The 27,250-nt window shown below is 44.6% G+C and overlaps 1 protein-coding gene across 8 annotated transcripts in view; it reads right to left on the bottom strand.

Moving 5' to 3' along the window:
- Positions 1 to 275: 275 nt before the first annotated feature.
- The window catches only part of LOC144947618 (transcription factor RFX3-like), a 53,887-nt gene continuing 26,912 nt past the window's right edge, over positions 276 to 27,250 (bottom strand). For all 8 annotated transcript variants that reach the window (XM_078876831.1, XM_078876827.1, XM_078876829.1 and 5 more), the window contains 10 exons: positions 26,745 to 26,857; positions 25,307 to 25,425; positions 24,123 to 24,242; positions 22,743 to 22,890; positions 21,805 to 21,902; positions 19,472 to 19,621; positions 14,099 to 14,307; positions 13,440 to 13,593; positions 11,613 to 11,658; positions 276 to 10,719 (listed from right to left, as the gene is read on the bottom strand). In XM_078876831.1, the coding sequence (XP_078732957.1) occupies positions 10,628 to 10,719; positions 11,613 to 11,658; positions 13,440 to 13,593; positions 14,099 to 14,307; positions 19,472 to 19,621; positions 21,805 to 21,902; positions 22,743 to 22,890; positions 24,123 to 24,242; positions 25,307 to 25,425; positions 26,745 to 26,857 (1,249 nt within the window). In that variant the 3' untranslated portion in view covers positions 276 to 10,627. The remainder of the gene's footprint in view (positions 10,720 to 11,612; positions 11,659 to 13,439; positions 13,594 to 14,098; positions 14,308 to 19,471; positions 19,622 to 21,804; positions 21,903 to 22,742; positions 22,891 to 24,122; positions 24,243 to 25,306; positions 25,426 to 26,744; positions 26,858 to 27,250) is intronic.

Genomic DNA, 27,250 nt, shown 5'->3' with positions numbered 1-27,250 from the left:
CCCCGTGGTCGAGTGCATTTTTGTTCGGGTCCTCCGGTTTTTCCCTGCTATAAATATCCCTGCTATAAATATCCACATGATAAGCTACTTGTTTGAGCTATGATTTGTGGACAGGTCGCTTCTGAAAAAGAGCTATATAGTTCATCATTGGACCTTGCCTGGTAAAATAAAATAGTCAATAGATAACACTCGGCATTGCCATCTCCTGGCCAAAGGTTGCAATATTCTACGTGGATAAGGGAATGCAAATGAAGCACGCTTAATATTGTACAGAGTTTACTGGTATATATTAGCAAACGTAACTACACGATTCATACACAGACCTTATAAAATCAAGTTCATATATGGGCGTGATATAAAAGCGTCTCTACTACACTAGGAACCTCATTCACGTGTTGCCTGAATCCGTGTTTGTGCCAATTGGAGGCAGAAAAACTGTCGAATCGGTAGAAACATTGGTGACGTGGTTCTCTGTTTTTTTTAGCAAATATCGGCGGAAACAACTTGTTCCAGCAACACGGGAATGCGTCTGTAGAAATGTTAATCGTTTTCGCCTAGCCGTCAACAAAGCATTCCCCCAACTCTCGAGTCTGCTACACACACACACGGAGACCTACTGAAGCGCAGACTTCATAAATATACAAAAAGAAACCCATAACAATCATAACATCCACGAGCCAACGGAACGCGCGAGTGACACAATGGGACTGCAATACAAAACGTATGTACAGACATGTTTGGTATAGTAAAAGGCATCACTTTGCAAAAAAAATCAATTATGACAATAAAACTATGCTTACGCTTATCAAACGTAAAAGTCTAACGAAAAGACCGTCTCATAGGGTAAACACAACCCTAGGCACCGAACATGTTTTCATGTTTAAAAAAAAACCGTAGTTAAAGAAACTAAGCCAAAAAAAGTAATCCTTAATTGTGTTGCATCTGAGGTGTGCGCGCACACACACACACGCCGACACGCTTTAAATTAATTCGCTTGTTTCCTAACTCATGAATCGTCGTTTTCCTCGGGTCAGAATTTGGGTGGTTTGCTGTAGACACAAAATAATAAACACGCACGCGCAGTGGACACGAAGCTTACAATAAAGGACAAGACTAACATCATGAGATCTGCTAGCAAGTGCACTTGTATTAGACAAAGAAAAAAAATCAATTTCCAGCAACAGAGTGTATATATCTATATATAGTTATGTATATGCCTAAGACGGTCTGTGTGTGCGCGTGGTGATGGTTTTTAATATATATAGTACAAATACAAGATTGTGTGAGATGTGTTTCACTTTGTTTACCTGCCGCGGCCCCACCAGGTCACCACGCCTCCACGCGAATAACGATGTCAATTTAAAAAAATAAAAACAATACATTTTGCAAGTGTGAGTGCTAACAGTAACAGAGTATTAGTTACACAGTCCAGCGAACTATAATCTGCTATATTCCGTGACTAAAGACAACCGAGCAACTAAAAGCATCCTCTTACAATCATCCTCCTTTTTTTCTCTCTCTCTCTATTGGCAAAACCCAAAAAAAACGTGTGGAACCACCTAACCAATGGAGGGCGCTGCAACGCAATTTGTTTGGTTTTAAAGCGACATCGCATTCTCAATTTAGTCATTTCTGTTACCTCGAGGTAGAAGCTACGCCCCTTACCTTCCCGCCTCAGTCCACCGGGAGATTTTACATTATTGATCGCGATAATACCTTTTCGCCTTTCAAGAAGTAATGCTATTTAAAAATTTTTTTTTTTAATGCCGTGGTGAATGGTAGCTCCTCTAGTTCTAGATTTGAAGCTTTCGTGACTGCAAGGATTCATATTCTTAGGTTTTTTCGGTAAAGTCACGTAGATAAAAAATTAAAATTAAAAGTAAAATTAAAATAAAACAAAAATCACGACGTTTCGGAGGCAAACACAAGCTTCCGTCTTCTTACTTGATACAGCTATCGTGCTGTGACGGTTCCACCTGAAGACGGAAGCTTGTGTTGCCTCCGAAACGTCTTGATTTTTATTTTATTTTTATTAATTTAAATTTTTTATCTACGTGACTTGACCGAAAAAAACCTAAGAATATAAGCCCCTCTAGTGTTTTGCAGGATGACTTGAAATCCATTCACGGAGAAACACGAGTCGAATTTTTTTTTCGATTCATGTTACACGCGCGCTCGATCCTATGAGCTTGAGAATCGATATCTATGCATCGTTCCACCCAGAGACGATGACCGTCATAACTTCGGATTATAAAACGCTCCGAAAAGCAAGATGCACCCACCAAACGTGCGCCCGGTGAACACGTGTTATAAAAAATCTAGTTACACGTACCGGATTATAAGACGCACCATCCCAAGTTTTGCTTTAAAATACGGAGGGGGGGGGGGGGTAGTGCGTCTTATAATCCAGAGAATACGGTAACATCGTTGTTGACCTGAATGCAAATGAGCCCGATGTCTAATTGACTAAGAATTAACATTCCAAGAGAGGCCACCCAATTAACAATACGCGACATAGGCTGGGTGTCCGGGGCTATCCACCCAGGGTTAATCTGCGTTGTTAGTTATTACATTGACAAATACTAAAATACCTTCATGTGATGGGGGCTAATGATGACATCACTGCGGTTGGACAGCGCCCCCGGCTTCCGTTAAACGCTTCGAAGAGGTGACGTCACCGGTGCGCAAAATGCGACACAATCTAAAAAAGTCGAATTTTAATGTATCTGTACGTCTCGCCTTGCGATGAGGGATGGGTGCGATTTAAAGGGATGTCGGCCAGCCTTGGGGTCGGCGGGACGATCACATCATATCGCAGGTGCGTTACCGACAACGCTGACCGAGATGTCCGTGTTGGGTTGTCTGACTTAAAAAATACGGACCGTGGCTGTGCTGATCCCACTGAATGTTAACGACGAGTCTGTGAAGGTTGAAAAGATTTTTCGTTTCAGCACAATCTGGATACATTTGGGGTGGGCAACGTTTTTTTTTGTCAGCGCACTCGGGAATAATGACTCCAATGTTAACCAGCGGGTCTAGGATTACTGAATTACAATTTCCCACTTGCATAGGCGCATTGAGCTCAATGCTAAAGAAGCCGGATCTATTGAACATGGCAATGATACTGCGAATCACGAATCAAATTTTAAGCAGCCCTCGACTAATTAATCAAATGCCGACCAGCCTAAAACAACTGAATCCAGGTCACTTATCAGACGCATTGCATTATATGCTAATGAGTCTGGATCTATTGATTAATATTGCATGTTACAGGGACTATGATGCATGAAGCAGATAAGCTGAAAGAAACCTTTGACTGTTCAATCCAAAAGCTGACCAATCACTGATGATTTCATCTTAATTCATTTTGGCACTCATTTAATTCCATGCTGAAGAACCACTGTCTTGTGAAAACGGTTTCGTGTTAACGGGGCTATGCAAATCGGCGTGAACCTAAACGATCGAGGAAGATAATTAAGACTCCTGTACTGAACTTAATACAATACATCTATGCTTACTAAATCAAGCGCTCAGGAGAAGATGTCGTCGTCTGGGTTTCAAAGTGGAGGGGGGGGGGCTGATGGTCTCAACCCAGTTTGTTACTGTTATGTAATGACCAATGCTCTCTGCAGCAGAGCAGATGGGGGGAAAATGCTTCCACCTCCTGCGTGGTACAGAGGTCACTGAAGGGATCTCGGGGTGAGAATTATTTGGCGACTTGACCGTTTTGAACTATTTTGTTTAAATTAATTTCACCAATGCCCACTTAGATATATGTATAGCTTTTTTCAGAAGCGACCTGGCCACAAATTATAGCTCGAATTAAGTGACTTATCACGTGGAAATGTATAGCAGCCAAAAACTCTTCAACGCACGTTTGTAAACGTAGAGGGGAAAAACCGGAGGACCCGGAGAAAAATCCACGCGACCACGGGGAGAACATGCAAACTCCAAATATACAGGTGTCAGGGTGGGGATCGAACCCACGACCTTCTGTATACCTCGCGAGGTAGTTAACATCTCGCTTCCGTGGCGCCCTAATGTTGCGTTGCATCGCCCCACTCCGAGCACACGGCTGTCACTCCCCGCCCCCGATCGAAGCCCACACCCAACTAACTACTTACCCCTTCCCTCACCTTCTCACAACGACTCATAATAAACAGAGTTACAAACAAACTTGCACAGCGATATGCCGATAATATACAAAAACGACTTATTATTGGAGACAAACACATGTACAGCCACACAACGGAGCACACTTTACATAATATAAACGTGAGGTCAACTTTGTTTAGTTTCAAAACAGCCATCTCACCATATGACACCGCGAGCTCTAAATGGCTAAACTGAAAATTGAACAAAAAGTGAAAAGGAGGCTAGTTTGTGTTAAGGCAGTGGTTCTTAACCTTCAATGCAGCCCTTAGGTTCTCAGAAAGGGCATCTCGCACCCCCAGGAGATGCATTCACCCCAGGTTAAGAACCACTGCGTTAAGGGGTTTGGGCGAGTCTTTAGGGTCTGATTACGGTTAGGGCTGGGGGACCAGTCTTCAGTGTCTGAGTTGGCTAATGTAGTTTGGAGGAGGGATCGATCCGGTTGAATAGTCTAAGTATATAGATGTAGGGGGAAAGGATTTGGTTGACTGGTGTGGTGAGGGTTAAAGGTAGCCAAAGGGTTCGGTTGGCTGGTGTGGTTAAGGTTCGGGCTACGACCTGGTTGGAAATTATGGTTCTGGAAAGGGTTATGGTCCAGTTGGCTCGGGTTAGGGCTAGTGTCCGAATGGGCAGTGTGCTCCTCCCCACGATCGCCCCCAATGTGGCCCCTTTTCACATTTTGTTCGCTCTTCACCTTTAGTGCTCACAGCCGCTACATCTGCCCGGAGCTTATGCGACTGAGAAACATCTTTTATTGCATTTGTTTGAGGATATGAGTCTGCACAGTAGTTGGAATTCCCTTCAAATCGCCGGGCTGCTTGCTCCATGAAATCGCGTTATGAGTAAAGATGTAACGATTAACTGATTTAAATATTTCGGGAGCGATACATACATTGCATTGTGCGTGAGTTTATCATTTGTGATTCATAAACATTTATAGATTTTATACAATATCTGTTCCATCTAACACAATGGGAATCATTAATTCATTTGAATTGTGACAATGCATTGTAGGTGGAGTGAATCATTACATCTCTAATTATAACCACACTTTACAATCAGTCCTTACTTTGCCACTCATACGATAGTGAACGACTCAGATGGATTCCAGCCAATTACGTGCGAGTACTGGTGAGCATATAAGCTTCTTAACAGCTGCGTCTAAAAAAATGACATTAAGCACACAACTTCATAACTATACGTATTGTCATGAATTTAACAATTCCATTTGCATTATTACCATGTGCCGTTGCAGAATATGGTTCCCGAGAACACTGAGCTGCAAATGCCGCCGCCGCCGCCAGAAACACGTTCCTATATCTTGTAACAGTGACCGAAACACATAAACCACCTAAAGTGGAATACCTTTTACTGAATAAGATCACTTATTTAAGTATTTTAAATGCAATAGACCACGGGCTTAATTGAAATCAAGGCTGCATTTATGACCGGGGTTGGGCTCAATTATTTGCGAATCGCATCAGATTGGATTATCACGTCCCCTCGATTTGCCACCCCCCCCCCCCTGGTTGCAGACCTATTTTCCTGCGGAGCACAGCACGGAATCACACGGCCGGCTGCAAGTGCAGCTCAGTCCTTCGAGAGTCCCTGTAAGGAAACACCATGAATGCAAATGGAACCCTCGCAGTATTGGCCACACACGTCTCCCTGTGCAGACCCGCACTACTCTCGATTGATGACACACCCTGAAAAGCAAACGGGTCTCGCCTTGTATTCAAAACATCTAAGCTGCGCATGTCCCAGGTTGTCCCACACAAGTTTGATGCTTTATTGCATTGGACGTATAAAGTACGGCAGACATCACTTGAGCCGGTCTGAACGCGCGATCAAATTATGTTTCCCCATTAACGAAACCTTAAAACTCGTTTGGGGCAATCAAATGACACAGGCTGTGTGCATGACAACAAAATTAGAGCCGTTTGTATTTCGGGTGGCGTCTCTGAGCGACACCAACTACCGGTTAAGATATTGTCGAAATGAGAATTGCAGGAATCAGCGGGGGGAGTGATACTTAAACAAGGCACGAGGTTGGTTTTCTGTTTAAGACACTTGGTGTGTCGCTTATCTATTTTAGGCTTGTTGCAAGGCACTGAAAGGCAGGGATGTGACCGCTCATAATGTCGTCGTCATCTTAAATGTTATTGTCGTTACTACAGCAAAAGCATGTTTCAGTCCCAAAGTCTATCGAATTCATTATATAAAAATGTACACTGAACACAAGTGCAGAAACTCTACTTTTTTTACAATTCACGTGTAAACTAGCACAGACAACCCAACCCGCCCGGTCCCCTCCTGCAAAAAACACTTCAAAGCCAACACCACATTTACGAGTTTTATATATTTACAGTTTCCAACACGTTGTATGCAATTACTTCCAACTACATAAAATAAACATTTTAGAAAATTTGTCAAACGTTTGTAAAATATCTCCGCACACGTAATATATAAATCTACAGCTCTCCACCAAACCGAACCGCCATGCATTTAGGTTGTTTAATCAAGCTAAGGGTATTAACGTGGCCGCTGGCTGCAAATGCATCTCAAAGTCTTCCGTCAAGACACAGTATTTGGTGTTCTTGTTAGATCCTACATTTTCCGATGCAAGAAAGGTTTCCAGACGCGCACCGCCTTCGCGGCTTACTAGCGTCTTCGGCACGACATATAAAGTTTGACTAAAGCATACGAAAATACCATAATTCCAGTGTATATTACAGTACAGACAGTTAACCATCCCACCTATGTCCTAACCCTGATCATGCACAACTGCCTCTAAAATGCCGAATCACACAAGCATTTATGAAAAAATATTTTAATCCACATTTACAGCTGTGCTGCATATTCACGTCATACATTTTTAAAACCCCTCTGTAAAAAAAAGGTATTGAGGGAATCTATTTTATGGAATGACAAGAATGAGTCCCCATACTTGACATTCAAATATTGAGTTAATGAAAATACATTGTGCGGGTCATTTAATTACAATTATGTGCCAAAATGTTATGCTAGTTTTGTGGGATAAATTTTAAACAAAAAGCAGCCGCCATTCGCCACTAAGTGGCAGTGACATCAGCATGGCGCTTGTGCCAGGCCAGGTGCACTTTGAGGCCACGTGAAGTGTCAAAGGCTCGCTTGCAGTTCATTGGACAGACCCAGGTGCCATTGGTTGACCGAGATGACTGGCAGATGCACTACCTGTGCTGCCTACTGTGGCAACGTGCTGCATTTTAGCCACTCGGCTCTCCACTTGTATGCGTCACCCCTCTGCCCTTCGCTGTTGTTGGAGGGCGACTGCCACTAACTGCCCAATAGCGTCTTTCACGAGCCTCCTCCATAGAGGTCGATCTTGATACCGCTGGTACCAGTCTTCGGCAAGTTCACTCAGCTCCACGTACTCCTGTACCGCATAAGACCATCTCTTCTCGAGCCCGTGCTGTGCCAATTTAGCCCCTCTCTCCGGCCACAGAAGCTGCTTGGGCATGCGGTGGCTGGGCATGTGGGCTACATGACTCAACCAACGTAGCGTTGCCTCCTGGAGCTCACCAATGGGAATGTGTCCAAATCTTTCCAGGATTCGTGAGCTCCTCACACAATCCTCAGAGGACCGGAGGACCGGGTCCTCCGGTCCTTCAGAGGGGTCCACATTAGGCAAGCATAGAGAAGGGAGGGCATAATTGTGGCCGAGAAGACACAAAGCTTTGTGTGGAGTAACAGACCAGGTAACGATAAAAGATAATGCCGCTCGAATATTTCGGAGTGAGACCTCTGCTGCCAAACTGGAGCTGGCCATGAGCACACACACACAAACGTCTAAGCACCTGCCTGGATAAAAAAAACCACGTAACGCAAAACGGACTTTGTCAAGAAACAAAAAGGCAATAAAACCAAAATGAACAAACTCACGACAACCTTTTATCTGCTTCATTACACGCCCCACTGTTTGCGCAAGCTCCACTCCCCACGATCGCGATTTCACCCCGAAAAATGCCAACAAAGCGACATGCCGGAGCAGCTACTAACACAACCGTCAGCGTGGGCCAACTTCATAGTAGCAGCAGCTGCTGTCACTTGAGATGCAACGCATTGCCGGGAGTTGCAACGTCAATGCCACAGTAAAAGTTGTTTTAACAGTCACCTCTAAATGCCACCCAACCTAAGAGGCAACACAACTCCCTTTCTATTAAACAAAGTAGACTATCTGAACGCCTGTTTTGCAAACATCAGTAATGCCAAATTGTGACCTGTCCACAAAGGGTGCACTTTGCCAACACAGCCCGATAAAAAAAAAACAGCTCACTGGACTCCTCCAATAGTTTCCCATCAACAGCCCCCTTGGTTCACAACGACTTTTGACGTCTCATTCACATGTTTCTTCTGCCGACAAGACTCCACTTGCTCTCACAAACGCAAGAAAAAGGTCGGTATGGACCTGGGGGAGGGTGAAGTTGGTAGTGACACGATAGATGTTCACAGGAGCGAATCGTGTCATCTAATATGGTGGATTTTTTTTCCAGATATCCTAGTTTCCTCTCGCATGAAAAAAAACTTAGTAATTAAAACTTGCCAATATAGGACTGCCCAAGAATATCTTGATTTAAATTAGTATGACACCTTATAATGGTTAAACTATAGAGTAGCCAAGTGTGCTTAACAGTTTTGATATATATTAAAAGCCACACCTGCCTTTTCTCGTCTGGTGGCTATGAATGAGGATGCTGCAAATACACAATACAGAATTACGAGTGTTTCTTCCATCACAGCTATTGGTCTACTGGTACGGCATCTTGGCGTTTATCATTTAATGATCTAGTCTCAATAAACTGACACAAAAGAACTGATGCAAGTTCTGGCTGTTTTTTTTATTTTCCCCCCACTGCATCAAACAAAGGCAGCATTTGCACGTTTATTTTCCACTCCAAGATCAATAACTTCCGTGGCAGCTTTCAACGTGGCTCAATTGCAAAGATGCCAAACCAGTCTGATATTTATAGCGTGTCAGGGCAAGGTACAATTTGTCAAGCTAAACGTCACATTGTAATGTGCACGTGATGTGTCACCGAGCACGAACTTACACGTACACAAAACCCACCTTTCCACCACAAACACCAGACTGACCAGACAGCATCAACACCTCCTTGCTGTGTGGTCAGATTGACAGCTTTAACAAGGCTAAGACCATGGTGGCTAAAGTATAATCAGTGGCCTTGAGAATCCAGGCATGTACTTTCTATCCTCTTAGTCCCACACCTGGACAGAAGCCTGCTCAGGATGGCCGAATCTGCCACGCAACCTATTCTCCTCACACTGCTACCACAATAAAACCCTTCGGTTGGTAATTTACGAGAGACCAGCACTGGCTCAGAGTCAGTACACTCTCCAGCAAGCGGCCTAATGGGGCAGCTGTGAAGGATGAAGGACGTCCCAAATGCAACATAAAAGGCCCAATGTGTCGTGTGGCGAACGATCGGCTCTTACAACTGTGTCCATTTTGTGCTGCCGATCGGAGCGTGTTCGATGCGATAGAGCGTCCCAAGAATCTTGTCGATACGTCGGTCGCTCGGAGACGGCAAATGTGCCCATCGCGTCTTTGTGAAAGGGAAACGAGGATTTATACGAGCTGTCCACGTTGGCACACAAGTGTTGCATAAGCAAATGTAGCGAGCACTCACCGGGGCGGCCGATGCTGCTTTACAGGCACCAGTCAAAAGAATAATGAGACAAAGGACACGTTCGCATTTACACGGTTAATTGAATTGACAACGCCACATCAAAATATAATTGACTCAAAACTGGCAGGAGAAACACCTGCGATTCATCCACAGTTAAATCTGTACAAAATTACCATGTTTTTGTAATATTGTAAGGGGAAACACAGTGACTGTCACCATTCATAAGTTTTACAAACCAACTTAATCAGGGATGAAGTGGCGAATGGTGCGTGTGTTCATGCACTTGCCATTTCTGTAGACATTCTGCTGTCTACATAATCCACAACATTTACCACCACCCTCGGCTCCCGATCGCTCACTCTGCACAAACTCACACTTCAAACATTTACATTGATCTCTAACATTTGAGTTACAAGGACGCCAGCCTTCAATAGAATTAAATATCTTTTAAAAAATATGTTGATAACAAGAGGCTGTGTTAAAAAATACATGAATAAAAAATGAATAGAGCAAGCGAAATAAACATCTGCAATATTCAGCACTGTACACGTTCAGCAGTCATCAGCCCACGCTACTTATGCCACAAAGAATTTCGCCGCGGTCTAGGTTTTGTACACCACCACCACCAACAGCAGCTGCAGTGGGCAACTTCAACCCACTGCCCTTTCCACAGACACACAACACGTAGCGTTGGGTCGCAGCCACGCTGGATAAACTCTCGTCCTCCGAGCCACCGTCTTTGTCCACACCTTTCCCCTGCCTCTTTCTCTCGCTCGTTTTTCCATCTCCTACTTAAGCTCCGTGCGAGTCAGTTTGGGTGCCGGTTCACCCGACTCCACCGACACCTCGTCCCATGAGTCCCTCTGGCTGGCCTCTCGGTCTGCGTGAGGGAACACCGGGTTGGGGAAAGGGTGGAACACACGTATCACATGTTGGAGGGGGGGAAGGCAGGGCGGGAAGGTTTAAGTGTCTTTGCTTTGCCAGGCTAGTCAGCGCTTGCATTTCAAACATTTCAAGATCGAAATGTAATCACCGTTTGCTTCCTGCCTTATGCCAGATTGTGAATGATGCACGGCTCGTACCAGATATTCCAAAATCTGTTTGCGCATTCTCTACGCTAACATTTGGATTTAGGTCTTTTCTTTGGTACACAGCCATCATACAGTTTACACATCTTTCAAGGACACCCCTGAGTCTACAACCACCCTGCGGCTTTAGGTTTTCCCTTGGCCATTGACCATCGGTGCCACTTTAATGCATGTCTCGGGTAATCTGCCCTCTGTTCTCCACACGTTACGATACATCAAAACGTCCTCATACTGATTATGTCTATAATGAATTCCTGCCACATTTCATTCTTAACTTTCAAGTTACTGACCTATCCGGTCATGAAATTCAAGCATCGTCCGCATACACCCTCCAAAGCCTTTTGCAGGATTTCAATTAAACAAAGGAGACTCATATTGATGACAATATAAGCTTTTAAAACTCTACACAATTTGCGGCGCGTGGGAATTCTCTTCGCATTATAACCGTTTTCAACTCAGCCCTGAGCACTATTGGTTAAGTAAATCATAAGCTATTAGCTTACTGTTGAGTTCACGAGTTGCATTAAGCCACTGTGAAAACACGAGTTGTCTCTTTACTGCAGTCTAAAAGAAAAACACACAATGTCTGTTCCTCGAAAGAAAATAGATACCTTCCTTCTATTTCTTGACTCAGAATAAGAATAACTAAACCAAACAATAGTTCCTGCTATGGCTGCAGTATTACCTTTTATCCCATTCAAGGACAAGAATCCTGATCCCAGGTCAGCAAACTGAAATACAAACCCAAAAAGAAACACTGTTAACTTATATATGCACATGCCACACAGCAGTGATTAGCAGACAAACAGCATTACCTCTAGACACATGCTCCGCTTCACTACTGTCTTTTCTCAGCTCTTGTTCTTCTCCAATATACAGAAATAAGTGAGAATGGACTGAGATAAAAGCACCACTTTTGTAAGAAGCCCTTGGGAACTTTACAAGGCTTTCTTTTACTGGTAGGAACGAAGTGGACCAGACCACCAATAGATTATATCGTCCGTCCGTCCGTGTATCAACATCGCCCCCTACTGCAAACACTTGGCATGACCCTGTCCGACAAGATGGCCGCCCGCTCCCCCTGCGATGTGAATTAAACAAGATGGCCGTCGCTTCCGGCGCCTCACGGCGAAACTTTTTGATCGACTGACTATGGGCGAACTCATTTATTCTGGTGGGTGAACAGTGGCGGGGAGGGGTGGAGGAGGAATTGATGATAAAAACAAACTTGCACCATCGTTACAGCTGCCGCGACGAGAGATGTGGGAGAAGCGGCGACCGCTGCCTTGCAGGTGAGAGGTGCGTGTGTGTGTGCGCGTGCGTGCGTGTATGTGTGTGCGTGTGTGTATGCGTGTGTATGCGCGTGTGTGTGCGTGTGTTTGCGTGCGTGCGTGTGTGCGTGTGTATGCGCGTGTGTGTGCGTGTCTGCGTGCGTGCGTGTGTGTATATGTGTGACTGTGTGCGTGTGTGTGCGTGCGTGTGTGCGTGTCCGGCCCACTCGAGCGGCGTGATGAATGGGCGCTATTGGGCTTCGGATCGTTATTCACGGCGAACTGGAAGCGTAGCAACACAACTTCATTACGTGTGCGTGCGTGCATGTGTGTGTACGTGTGTGTGTGTGTGTGCGTGCGGTGTGTGTGCGTGTGTGTGTGTGTGTGCGTGTGTACGTGCGTGTGTGTGTGCGCGTGTGTGTGCGGTCGATATCCCTGTACCGGTATTAGTATTATTCCTACCAGCCCACCCCGCAGGGTCCTGTTATTTCGCATTGATTAAAAAAATTGCTTTTTAGAAGTTTCTAAAAATAAACATTTGTAAAAAAGCTGTAATTTCAGTGTCAGGCTTGCAATTTGTGCTATTGCAGTGTCGTTCCATGGCCTACTCTTGGCAACTATTCCACAGGGTAACATTTTCAATGATGCCTGCTATTACCAGTCAAGTGAACGTCTCTCATCAACTATCATCGTTAGTCATGATCGCCACCTCTCACAATTTGGCCATGCCAGACTGACTCGCTCGTGAATTCATGCCATCCCCTCATCTCCACAGAGGATGCCCCATCAGGCATGTTTACTCCATAATTATTCTCCACGACTGAGCCAGTCAGTCTCGCCAGCACTACCACAAGATATATAACTTATTTGCAAGGGCCTCTTGCAGTGGCAGAAGTGAGAATGCCTTTCTAAAATTAGAAACACAGTGTTTCCAGATCAAAAATATTATTATTCAAAATCTTTATTTAGACTGGAGGAATCCGATAAGCTATGAATCTCTTTTTTTCACAGATGCCCAGTATGGGCAGCTGAGATGCTTGCACTGATGGTAAAATATCGTTAGTGGACCATTCCGAAGCGGAAGGCCTCCTGTGGCCACACGAAATTAAGTCGCGAGACGTATCCGGCCCGTGAGCCATAGATTCGCCACGCCTGGTCTATGACGTTTCGGGAACAACTGGACCACCACGAGGTCACGTGTGCGTGTACGAGTGGTAATCGGTCACTCCACCGGTGTTCACCTCGCCCATGACGGCGATGGGCGTCTCCCCGCGCGCCCGCGCCACCCGCTGCTCCACCAGGTAGAACATGTACTCGTCGTAGAGCAGGCGGATGAGGTGGAAGGAGCCAAAGCTCGCCGCGCTGCGCAGGGTCAAGTCTCGGATCACCATCGAACTGTGCAACAAACACACAGATACCAGGTTAATCTACAAGTATTAGGTTTTTCATCAGAAGTAAAGTTATTTTTTTCACTCCTGGTGCCAAGTACCAGACCGATGCGTATAATGGCCAGCATAGTGACCAACAACGTAAAAATAACCAGAGTAAAAGACAGGCAGGAGTTAACAATACATGTGATTTTCTGCCAATTTTATTCCAATTGTGCTGCCCATGTCATGTCATGAGATGAAGTATCCATTTGGATCCCTCAGAGTAGTGCAGCCCTTCGTATTTGATAACAGCCAACAGAGTGGATATCAGAGCTACCTCTTAGTGCCCTACAAGTGATCTGGTCCACCTAAGAAGGATGCGCGTTCTTACACTCCCGCCCTTGAAAATGACAAACTGATATATTTTTTTATTCTAGGAGCAAGATACTTATCCCAAGTGCAGAACCAATTTTATTGTGGTGGCGTTGTTTTGGCCAGTCATTGGTGACCCGTACAAGAACCACACTCACCTGTAGAAGGACCACTTCAGCAGGAACTGGCGTGCGGCCTTGGCGTAGCTGGCGCTGCCCTCGTGTGGTTTGAGCACGGTGGTGACCACCTCGTCCAGCCACACAGCCCACTGCTCCAGTGAGTTTTGCTGCTGCAGTGTCACCTTGAAGTCCTGCTCCAGTCGCGTTACCACGCCCTCCTCGCACTGGCACACCCACGACGCTTGCTCCTGCACGCAAGAGACGCAGTAAAGGTGTATAGACGGCCCCAGCGGTAACGCGGCCCGTTGGAAGCGCATTCCTTGCTGATTGGAGAGGTTCGCGGTTCGAATCCGGCAGGCAGTCCTTGTTAATACACGCCGTCTGCTCCACGGTGGACGTCAAGAGATCGTGTGACGTCATTTTGAAATGGGTAGGCTATTGTCGGTGAAAACTTGGCTGGATTATTCTGAAAATGAGTCATGAGACTCAGTTGACGCATTACTGGAAAAACACAATAAATAAGTGATACAATCTCCACTCGTCTATGGGTAATCACGTCACCTAATTTGTCATGTACCCCAAGAATATATTTTTCTTGTATTTTTTAATACAAGAGAGCCTTAATGTTTCTTCAGACTCCTCATTGAGGATATTACATTTGGACGTTTGATCAGTTCCACTCAGGACGAGTAATGTGAAGGTTTTCACAGTTGTGCTGGAAACCTCAGTATTTTTAGGTTGTAATGTCCGACGTTTTGCTTCCAGCACTTGAAGCTCTCAGAAGTTGGAGCAAAAAGTCAGATATGCCAATAACACGGTGCAGCACAAAAACACAATGGAGAGCTATTCACGAAGGAACATTTCGCATGTGGATAGAAACCACAGTACCCAGAACAACCACCCATGCATACAAGGGAATGACACTCACTCTGAGGTTCGCAGAGATGGGTTCACGCATCCAATATCTGTGCTGCCTGCTCTTGGCCACTATGCAACCCAACAGATTTGGGAGGCAAATAAATCTGCATGATCCACCCCTTATCTTCAAAGAAATAGACCATAAGTGTATGTGCCACAACGCCTCGCCCACTGCAAGATTTCCTGATTAATGGAAGGAGTAACAAAACAAAACAGCGAGTATCCAGGCTAGCTTCAGAATTAAATTGTTTCAGCCCAACATGTTAAAGCACTCTACTGGTCCACACAGCAACTGTACATCCTTTATCGGTGGACGACTCCTGAGTTCCTACGCTCCGCACATGCCGTTTTTGAACAACACTAGTGGACAATCACATTGATCGGATATAAATATCTATGCTCTGACATCAGTTTGACCTACAGTGAAGGTAAACCCACAAGTCTTATTTTCGTTAATGATTCTTCAAACATGTTTTTTTTTGTGCCGTCTCCCTTCAAATAAAATTTACGAAACATGAACTAATTTTACAAGCGTAAAATATTTGTTAGCCTCACATTTCATTTTAGGAGGGTTATCGTTTGCTGGCACAGGCAATGTTGTGGGAACCCAAAATCTGGTGATCAAGGGGAATACCGATGACCAGATGGCGGTGATGAGACTAACAGCAGACCTCAGGAAGACAGATTTTTACTGTGTAAAACATAACAAAATTTGGAAGAAATAGGGAAGTGATGGTGAGGCGGCATTCAACTGTACTGGCCATAATATCCTCTTCATATAAAAAATCCATAAATTTTGACCACACAAAACATTCCGATACCCAAGGGCTGCACAGTTCTGACCCGATCTTCACTCTAGCACACACCCATGCTAAAAGCCAAGAGTATCCGTTGCCCGTGCCACACTGCGACACACAGCAAAGCCTCAACAGACGCTGCACAGGACCGCAATACGCTTCGCGAAAACATGTACACGCACACTGACGCCCTTTGTCGAGCGCGTGTGAATGCACAAAGGCGCGGGCTAACAAGCCACACTGTGCACTGTGTACTGGGTGTGCGGCCACCGCCTGCCCACCCACCCACCCACAGGGCCGCCAGCTGTCGAGCGACGGCCTCCACGCCATCAGTGCCGGAGCGCCAGTGCCAACCGGCGGATGTGGGCATGGCCAAATTCACAAGGCACGATAACAATTGTAATGGATGAACACACGCGATGTGGCTTGGAATGTGAACACAACGCCAGACTATATATATGAATAAACGAGATATTAACCACGTAAGCGGATCATAGTCTTCATCAGTCACCATTATGCATTATAATGGATGTTCAAGATTCACTACAGGGAGGATTACATTTGTTTGGATCAAAAAATGCACAATCTCTAATCCCTCGCCTCTATTCTACAAGCGATCTCTTTCTGTCGACTCCCTTGCCACAATGCCCGAATTTCAGAGTGCCAAATAGATTTTGTTCTGGCTCTCTTATCTAAACTCCCACAACTCAGATCTTATAAAAAAAAATATATATATATAGCATTTAATAAAATAACTGTGGAAAGAGAGCACTGGGAGAGACAGATGGAGGAATGCCCACTACTTTGTCGGCCATTTGGGCAGCTTCAAGCATCGAAAATAGCCCCAAAAGTTTCCACCCCGTCACCAGCTCGGAACAGGTGCGCATGCGCAGAGGGACTTTATTATTCCGGGAATGTTTTATGAGCCTCCTCTAGAGTATCCGAGTAGAATTCCAGAACGATTGCCAAAAAAAGCAGATCTGCACTCCTGGTGCACACCAAAGTCAAACTTGCATTCTTACATACACACACGTACACACATGCGCAAGCACAAGCGCAAACGCACTTGTGCGCGCAAGACGAGCGCAGAATCACCGAATCTGCTCACGAAAGAGCATTCAAGGCAGCAGAACACAAACAGGGGCTAGAAACGTGCACACGCACGCACGTGCGAGCTTGCGAAACACAGAGTGTGCCGTTACCGCCCAGCATGAGAGTGCTTCTTAAAATAAACAGCCCTACAAGCGAGCCGCTGTTGCCTCCGCAGTGGTGTTTCCTCCCTGTCCCCGCGTCAAACTCAACATGTAGAGGACTCCTCCCGTGAGTCGATATCAGATCAAACACGTCGTGCAATTCAAAGGAATGCACGTTCGAGTGCCTTATCTGTCTAGAACAGTATGTCACTCAGTTTAGAATATCGATAGTGGGAGACGGTCTCTTGTCGAACAGTAAGGGCCGCAAACATGGTGAGTTTTAATTTTATTTGAGCTTCCGCTCAACTGGACATGAAGTTCCTTAAAAATACTTTACCACGGTTTCCTTTTGCTGTGCATATTTATGACATATTAACAAACATTCACCAATGTCTTGTGATTTACGTTAAACTTTGAATGAATGCCTATGACTAAATTGCCCCGAATGTGGCTGATCTCATGAGATCTAAGAAGCTAAGGAGAGAGCCGACCCCTTGTTAGTGCTTGAATGGATTTTGGAGGAATGAGGCTGCAGGATGCAAGATGACCAGGAGATGGCAGTACAGCAATGGGCAGTTGAAGTTGATGGGTCTTGTTAATGTTGTGGGTTTACTCTCCAACACACCGGTGTGCTGTACTAGTAACGAATTGGCCTTGTTCTGTTCACGTCACAAACCTTACTAATTGGCTGTGTCGGGTGGTGGCGGGTTTAACGACACATTGATATATTTACATGATCCATCCCAAAAAACCTGTATGATTAATGGATCTTTCAGTGAACTGAATTGAGCTATGCAACACTTTGATCATTATTAACCCCTTATATGTGTGAGCTTTCTCCGGTTTTCCCAGCTTCTTCACCAATAGCATACACCAATAAATCTTAATTAGCCAAACATCCTAATGCAGATCCTCTTTAAAAAGAGCACTCAGACTAAATTATTTTCTTCGTCAACACACTTTTTCTGGCATAAGGTATTCCAACGGTTTTAAGGTAATTTTGGGGTGCTGATTCCAAATCTGGCATCAGTTTTTGTCCATCACATCAGGTGCATTTTAAATAAAAACTGCAGAAGAAAAATAATAAATAAATGTGGATATCTACATAAAATGATATTATAAACACACCATCCTAAAAACACAGCACCATATTTTAACACTAAAGCAGTCACTGACTCGCAACAACTTGCAATCATAAGTGACAGAGTTAATTTCGGGTAAAAATCAATGAAAATGGGGTATGCCGATAGCATAAAAATGAAATGTGATAGAGCAAATCTGAGATCAGATTTGGAATCAGCACCCTGAAATTAGTCTAAAACAGCTGCAAAAGTCCAGGCCAGAAAAAAACTTTTTTTTTTGTTGACCAGTGTATGAGCTTTCTCCGGTTTTTCCAGCTTCTTCACCAATAGCATACACCAATTAATCTTAATTAGCCAAACATCCTAATGCAGATCCTCTTTAAAAAGAGTACTCAGACTAAATTATTTTCTTCGTAAATAATTAACATCATTCATACGGTATGTATTTGTATATTTAGTGTCCATATCTACTCACTCATTACTTACTTCTCACAACACCTAACCCTGCCCCACATCTGTGCACCTAAATGTATCTCTGTAATTTGCCTCTGCTTTGCAAAAATTTTATTTCATGGTACTGAAAAGTAGTATTTTATAAAAGAATAAAATAAATGTTATAATAATTCCCATTAATAAAACTGCCCTGCTAGAAACGTAAATGTTGTATTGTTCACAGGCCTAAAAAACTAATCACCTTTAATATAAACAGCCTACAAAAAGAAGCATATACAATGAGTTAAAGCTTATACACTCCTCTTACGCTACACGGTTAGAGCACAGAAGCAATGCCAGAATTTCGGTTCGTCACGAGCCTAGGTTACCCTCTTCTGAAACAAAGATGTTCTGTCTTCTTGGTTCTTTCGGTAAAGTCACGGCGTCCAAATGACGCTGTCTGTCCGACATCCCTGTTCTTCACCTGAGGACGGCTGCTTGCGTTGTGGCCGAAACGTCGTGAGAATTTTATTTTATGTTTAATTTTTATTATTTCACTTCTACGCGACTTTACCGAAAGAACCAAGAAGATGAATCCCTGCAGTCACGAAAGCTTTAAATCGAAAGATGTTCTGTTCCGTCGACTCTTCCCTGCAGTGGCAGATGGTGCGATATATGGACTGTAAATTGATGGGATTGAGGGGGGTACCGACATAAAACAAAAACTAAAGTGTTTCTCAATGACTAACACATCCTGGACGTGTAACAATGCAGGTCTCTGCTACCACAATCCAATGACATTTTACGATTCTAAGACAGGAGTGAACACCTTTTCTTTAGTCTTGTCTCTACTACCTTTCTCCTCTGTACAACCTAATGTACACACCGTATATGTTCCGTATCGTTGCTGCTGGCAGCAGCAGCATTTCGCTTTGTAGCGCCAGCAAATGTCGAGGCAAGACTTTGTAAATGCGCGGGCGTGGCAGGCACCTGCACGTTGGCAAAGTCGACACGATTGAGGTCGTTGAGCATCTGGTTGATTTGCGAAGTATTCTGAAGAACAGCCCGTGCCGCTTGCGCCAGGTGGTTAAGCGACGTGTAGCGCCGCAGTGTCTGAGCGAAGGCACTCACCGCCGCCACCTGTTCCACATATGGCAATGACGATTATTATTGCAATCTTTGAAATCTTTTTTCCCCAAATTATTATGCCGATATTACTTTTGGCATCATATTGTCACAAGAGGATATTTACAATCAGGCTTGCACAAAGTGATGCAACATCAGCCTCGAGAAGATAACAGCACACACTCTTTGGTTTTTTCGCTAAAGTCACGGAGGTGAAAACAGTCAATAAAATAAAATAAATGAAAACAACTAAATAAAATCACTGACGTTTCGGAGGCAACACAAGCTTCCTTCATCAGGTGTAACAAAGGCACAGCAAAATAACTGTAGCTGTGCCTTTTTTACACCTGATGAAGGAAGCTTGTGTTGCCTCCGAAACATCGTGATTTAATTTAGTTGTTTTCATTTATTTTATTTTATTTTATTGATTTTTTCACCTACGTGACTTTACCGAAAAAACCAAAGAGTATGAATCCTTGCAGTCACGAAAGCTTCAAATCTAGAAATAACATCACATGCTTACTTCCCGAGTTCCCTTCAATTTCTGCTGGTGTTCACTAGCTGTGCATCTTCTAGAATTAGAAATGCAACGATATAGAGTTTTATTCTGAGAGCAACAATTGTATATCCAGGTGAAATTATACTCATGATAGTGGAAAACCCAGTTTAATCGCCAGTGGCTGAAACCCAGGTTCTCATGAGGCCACCACCTCATTACACTTGAGAGCACCATTTTAGAATGCTTGGTCGAGACCCAGATTTCAAGCCAAATCCTCAGGGGGTGCAGGGGCTCAGTGCTCTGACGTGACATGAACCCCCTTTGTTATGGCCATAAGGAGGAGGTAGCCAATTTGCTGTGACACCCACAAGAATGACGTGTGTGTGTGTACGCAGCTCTCCGTGCTCTTCATTGCCCCGAGAAGGTGGATTACAATTTTACAGTCCTGAAGGCTGCCTCTGAGAGTCGGCCATGGGAGACATTGCACATGAAGGGTATTATTGTTTAGGAATGTGCAACTTTAAGGATGGAGTGTTTTCAAGTAAGGGGGGAAAAGGTGTACCCTAAAGCAGTGTTCGTCAACTGGCAGCACGTGGGACAGATGTGACTTAAAGGCTCTTGAAGTGGCCCAAAGAACTATGGGCCCGCCGAGAAATATGATTCACCAAGACATAAAGCGATACATGAGTGACATGAATGCAAGCTAAACAAGAGGTAGAGATGAGAGCTGTTCACAACTGAAATATTAGCGAGATGAGCGCAAGATAAACAAGCGATCAGAAACCAAGAAATAGAGGCGAGTGGTTTCATGCAGACACGATATCATGATACCGTGTTGTCATAACGGTTGTACATATGCCACATGGCATCAAGTGGCCCGCCAACACACGTTAAGTTTTATTGTGGCCCACCAGAACAATTTTAGTTAAAAAACCTTGGCCTAAAACATAGATGCGTTTCCATAAAATATAAATAATTAAATGGTCAAAGGATCTTCTTGGTTCTTTCGGTAAAGTCACGTAGAATGGAAATAATAAAATAATACAAATAAAACATAATAAAATAATTCTCACGACGTTTCTGCCACAACGCAAGCAGCTGTCCTCAGGTGGAGAACAGGTCTGTCGAGAAGACAGAGTCATTCAGACTCTGTCTTCTCGACAGACCTGTTCTCCAGACTGTCTTCTCGACAGACCTGTTCTCCACCTGAGGACAGCTGCTTGCGTTGTGGCCGAAACGTCGTGAAAATTATTTTATTATGTTTTATTTGTATTATTTTATTATTTCCATTCTACGTGACTTTACCGAAAGAACCAAGAAGATGAATCCCTGCAGTCACGAAAGCTTTAAATGGTCAAAAGATCCCCAGTTTGAATGAGCATGGGGCAGCTTTCATCAAAGTTAACAGTCACGAGGCAATGGTGGAAATTCCACATTGCCATGATGGAAGCTACTCTTCCTGTAGGCTTACCATAGGACAATTATTCAGAAGTAATACTCTTTTTATCAAGCCCAAAATTAGGTGGGCAAGTCAACTCCCAACCAAGATTTGAACCTGTACTTTTCAACTGTGAGTCCAGCGCTCTGATCACAGCAGCACAACCTGGTTGGACATCTCTATAATAATAATTGTGTCTGTGATGGTGGACCAGCTGCACCAAACAATGCAAAAGCTAGTCTAGGTTAGACTCCCACTTGCCTTGGCGTGTATGACTTCCTGGGGTAGCCCACTCAGGGCCGTGGCCAGCCAGCCCTCCAGGCTCTTGGCAAAATTCCGGATTGCTTGTGTCAAGGCACCTGCAGCAAACAGCCCAGCCTTCGTCAAAATCACTTTTTTTTTAAAACCTCACAACACCACAAAGGTTGGCTTCATGTGTGTAAAACGTAGCAGTGCAGAAAACAAAAAAAACCACAAGATTTAATGTTTCTGTGGAAGGTTTATGTTTTGAATTTTGTTTCAATATAGCTGCGCCACCCTCCACCACTAGGCATGCTACCTTAACGCACCAGCGATGCCACTGTAGTTTGAATGTCATACTTTTATTGCAATGTCACTAAAGTATGATGATGGTATCATGTTAAAGTAACTTTAAAGAATAACTTTTTTACTGACAAAGCTTCAAATTCGAGCCTGTCATGCAAGGACACACAGCACATGTATTTACAAGATGAGATACATTTTGGTTTTGGATGTATCTATATTCATAATTTATTCTGAAAAAAAAATTAAAATAATGAATGTAATCATTTGTAAACGCTATGCTTTGTGGCTCTCCTGGATGTTGCCCTGGGCAGGGGCTGGCACCGGGACCCTTACCGTGAGACTTGGCGCAAGACCACAATCTCGCAACACTAAATTACATTGTGAGATAACGGTCTGCACATTTGCTTACCAACAGCACAAATCTGTAAATAAATGTCACAGTTGACAAGACATGCTTGCGAATAAGGGCCACAACAAACTCTCGGCGACATCACAACTTTGGAAACAAACAAAAACAACTCCACAGACAATGCCACAAAATCAGGACTGTTCATCGTACAACAAATTTTCAGGAGCAGCAAAAAAAACTCTCACGACAGCAGGCCCTGGCGAGTGGAGGGGTGGGGAGGGGAAATTGGGTGAACGGCACTCACTGGGGATGGGCCGTAGCACATCTGGGATGAGCACCTCCACCAGTGCCTGGTACAGCAGGTAGTCACAGCTCCGCATCCACTTCATGACCGGCTCCCACCGGCACAGTGTCGCCAGCGCCCCCTTTGGGAGCCGCTTCTCGTAGCCATTCTCCCTGCAGAAACAAAAAACAAAGCACCAGTGGCTCGTGTTAATGAGACATTAAAAGTCAGCTTCACACAGATCTTAGGTTCGAGCGCTGGTATTAGCTGCCCACGATCTTCTTCACCTTCTAACATATGCATACTTGGCTGAGCGAGGCCACGTTATCCTCTGCATTGTTTAGTCCCCCCTCAGGTTTCTATCCAGTCTGGTCATCCACAACATGTCAGTCTGCAGGCGATTAAGCAGAGTTCTCAAACATAGTGAGTTCACGGTCTCAGCTCAGTAACCAATCACTAAACAAAAAAATATCATTAAGTTTGGTTGATTTGAGATGGCTTAGTGGCTCTGAAAACTAACTTGTCAGAGCATTGAGCTGGCACCACTGAGATATTGGGTTAGAATGCTTTGTTTCAGACACCCATGATTATTCTAGGTCAATGTGCAGCAAGTTGATAATCCCAGCCTGATAACCAATCACATCACAAAACCCTAATTAAATTTGGGTTCTAACTTAGTTCATCATATTGCTACTTTGCAAAATCAAATATTCTGATTCATCATCATAGAATACAAAAAGATGCACCACCATGAAATGGGTTCCGATAGAGTGCTGGCTTTATCTTATTTCGGCCACTGCCTTACACAACATGTCAGTGCTCAAAATGTGAACCTACATGTGTACAACTTTGCATGTTATCTAATGACATGCATGATGTGTTTGTGTGGTGGGTTTTCTTGAGGCACTCCGATTATCAAACATTTCATTACAATACCCCCCTAAATATAGTCTCGAGACCCAACGAGGCTTCCTTGTATAACATATTATCATGAGAATAGGTTTTCCCCTTTTTTCTGGCAACAAAGCAGGTGTTGAGATGTTAAAACACCCAACTGAAACCTTTTACAAGGAATCATGTCTGCATTAACCACAATACTCGTCCTCTGGTCTAACACAATTTTTAGACTAGGCTCAAAAGAAAGCTGTCTCTGGTGTGGGAACCAGTCAGTTTCAAAGACAATGCATATATTATGAGAGTACGTTTTTTTTTGCATTTTGACCACAAGTATTGTGGTTAATGCAGACATGATTCCTTGTAAAAGGTTTCAGTTTGGTGTTTTAACATCTTAACACAGCTGTTTTGTTGCCAGAAAAAAGGGGAAAACATATTCTCACATTTTGGTACTGGCAAAGGAGGTCCCATGATTTCTTATCATATATGGTGTCTATGAGCAAAAACTTGCCTGTGCTGTACGTCCATGCTAGTATCATCATCATCCGGAGGGCTGTACCTCCAGAAAGTCTGCCATATGGTCTCAATCAACCCAAACTGCAGGTTCACCACGATGTCCAAGATGGCCTGCAAGAGGAAGACACAACACTCATCTCACTCACTGCTCGTGGCCTCAAATATACTGCAAGTTACAGGTGCACACACCAGCAACAATGGCTCATCTCCACTTGCACACACAAAGACACCTTGTGTATACTTTTAGAAACTGTGGGCCAAGCGCTGTTAGCGCCCACGTATTATTAGGCTCATCACGACACGCAAGATAGTGATGTGGCCAACATCTGTGACTGGCTGCCTTTGTGTCCCAAGTGCTGATGGTTTTCACACCACACCATGTACTTATTTAAAGTTGAGTCGACTTTGGGGAGGCCCTACAATAGGTTTGGATACAACAGTCACATCTTTGGCCAGAAATCAGTCAGGTGGCCCAGATTCACAGGGCAGGGCACTGACCAACACAAAGAGAAAGATATATCTTTGAGTCATGATTGCCAAGCACAGGCCCAAAGAATCGAACATGCCAAAAGGCTAGCAACAAACAGCACTGCTGAAGATATAGTAAGTAGCCACTTGAGCAAGGTTTTAAGAAATTGGGAAGAGATGATGGGAGGGAATTCCAAAGTTGAGCGGTTCAAGGACCAAAGGAGTAACATTTGTGTTTTGACCTGCAGTGTAGTGGTTGAATACAACGAGGATGACACAAAACCGTCAGTATGGTAGTTCGAGCCCTCAACAGGGGTGCAGGAAACAAGAAGTAACGTACGAGGGAACAGTTAACGATGGAGTGACAAGGAGGCTACACATATGTGTAACAAAGATCCCCCATATAGCCTTAATAGACTTGGGGCAAGTGTTGTTAGTGAGCACCTATGAAGGCCAGAATGGTACACGAGGGGATGGGTGGCCAGCACCACGCCCGGTCGCCTTGCCACCCAAGTGGCGATGTTTACACACCGCACAGGCACTAATTTGAGGCTGAGTCGACCTAGGGGAGGCCCAAGACCTGTTCAGATAATTGTCACTGGTGTTTACCGTGTGCGGGAATCGAACCTGGGTCCGCCGAGTTCGTAGCACAGCTCACTAAACCACTGCACTGCCACTCCCCTACACATAGACACACAGGGCTGTACCTCGCAGTGCTCGCGGTAGAGCGTCTGCAGCGTGCGCACGTGCTCAATGGAGACACCTGGCGGGAAGGTGATTTCCCCCCACTCCACCTCTGCAAACGCCGGCAGTGCCCGTGACGCATCTGTGGGGGGCAGGGTGCCAGGCACAAAGAGTCACAACCAAAGAAAAATCACAACAACAGCTACAGGCAACCTTGGCTCTGACCCCCACAGGCTTAAGTTTGCACACAGCGCTACTCCGTGGGGTGAAATGGCTGCAGTTAAAATTGAGTGCCTGTGCTTTGAAAGCAAGGATTGGTTGATCAGATAATTGATCAAATTCTCAAATCCATTAGGCTTCAAGGTGGCCAGGAGTATGATAGCACAGAAAGTGGGTTCTGGAACCGTTCTGTGTAGACCTTGAGTGTTATGCCCTGGTATAACTAGATCTTCTCCAGGCCCTACACTTTCCTTCCACATTTAAAAAATTCTTTATCAAAAAATATTTGGCATAACACCTTAAAAAATATTTGGCATAACATTCGAATGCAGAACCATCCTCAAAAGTTTTCAGGCTCAGCGAGGCTTGCCAGGATAAATAAATGTCATTGTTGTAATGCTAAATATACACAACTTGTTTCAAAATTGTATTCGAATTTAATATTAAAAGTAGTCAACTCAAATGGAAATTTGTATTTGTTTCCCCCACTATTTAAATACAATACTACATTGTAGCACCAATGACCGTTAAATTGCAGCTATTAACATTATCACAGTAAATGTTAATTCTCTACGATCATCGTCTGGTACAGCAATACCCCGATTTATGTCTCCCCCTTTCACGTCGTTTCGCAAATACGTCATCACTTTATTAACACCGCTGCCCGATTTGCGTCGCCTCAACACCAGAGGTCGCAACCGGGTGCCCGATACCCGTACCCTACCCAAAACCCGGCTACCCGTACCCGGCCGGGTACGGGTACCCGGCCGGGTATGGGTACCCGTTTGCGACCCTGGTGCGGCCGGGTACGGGTACGGATGGGCCGTGAGTCACTGGTGAGTAACTGTTTGTCACTCATTTCCCAACGTCTTGTCTCTTCTCACAATTCAAGTTCCTAGAATCAACCCACCCGCGCCTGCAACATGGCTTCATCCCAGAGGTCGCAATCAGGTACCCGATACCCGTACCCTATCCGTACCCGGCCGGGTACGGGTACAGGTACCCGTTTGCGACCCTGGTGCGGCCGGGTACGGGTAAGGAATCAAAACCCGTTTGCGACCTCTGCTCAACACACACCTACATCGCGGATAGCATCGTCCGTCCTATTTGTAATCGTGGCCTCGGCCTTCGCCTCCACTACCCACCCCTGGAAATTGCTTTGATTGACGTCGCTTCGATATTCGTCGTCGCGCCTATTTCAAGAACGTATCCCCGACGTAAACCACCGGGGTGTTACTCTACCTAGGAACTGCTGGTGCTGCTGGGTTTGAGCGACGAGAGCTTGCTCAGCCGAACCATGCGGCCCCACGCCCTGCGCCTCGCCCACTCCGTCCGCCTTTGCTGTTGGCTTGAAACTGTGTGCAACGAAACACAGGGTGACCCCACCACTTTTAAAATAAGACCAGGCACTAAATCAGTGCATGAATTGTGGGCATAATACTTGATTTTAACTGGACACATAGCAAACAATTTAAGCAATAAATATGTAAAGCGAGATGGTGTAGGTCCCTGTAACATTTGCATACTACTTGCTTCTCAAGTCTGGTTTGTTGATAGTTTGCTCATTAAATATTGAAGGGAATGGGTTGAGGATCAGTCGGACAATGACTAAGTACATGGTGGCAAATTTCAGTGGAAATAATACAGAAGGAGGATTACAAATTGGAAGTGACCAGTTAATGAAGACGAACAAGTTTAATACCTGGGTGCAACGATGTGTGCTGATGGATCACGAGAAGGAGAGATGA

Source organism: Lampetra fluviatilis, chromosome 46, assembly GCF_964198595.1.
Source record: "Lampetra fluviatilis chromosome 46, kcLamFluv1.1, whole genome shotgun sequence".
NCBI classification, from domain to species: Eukaryota; Metazoa; Chordata; class Hyperoartia; order Petromyzontiformes; family Petromyzontidae; genus Lampetra; species Lampetra fluviatilis.
This window is presented reverse-complemented; position numbering and strand designations above follow the sequence as displayed.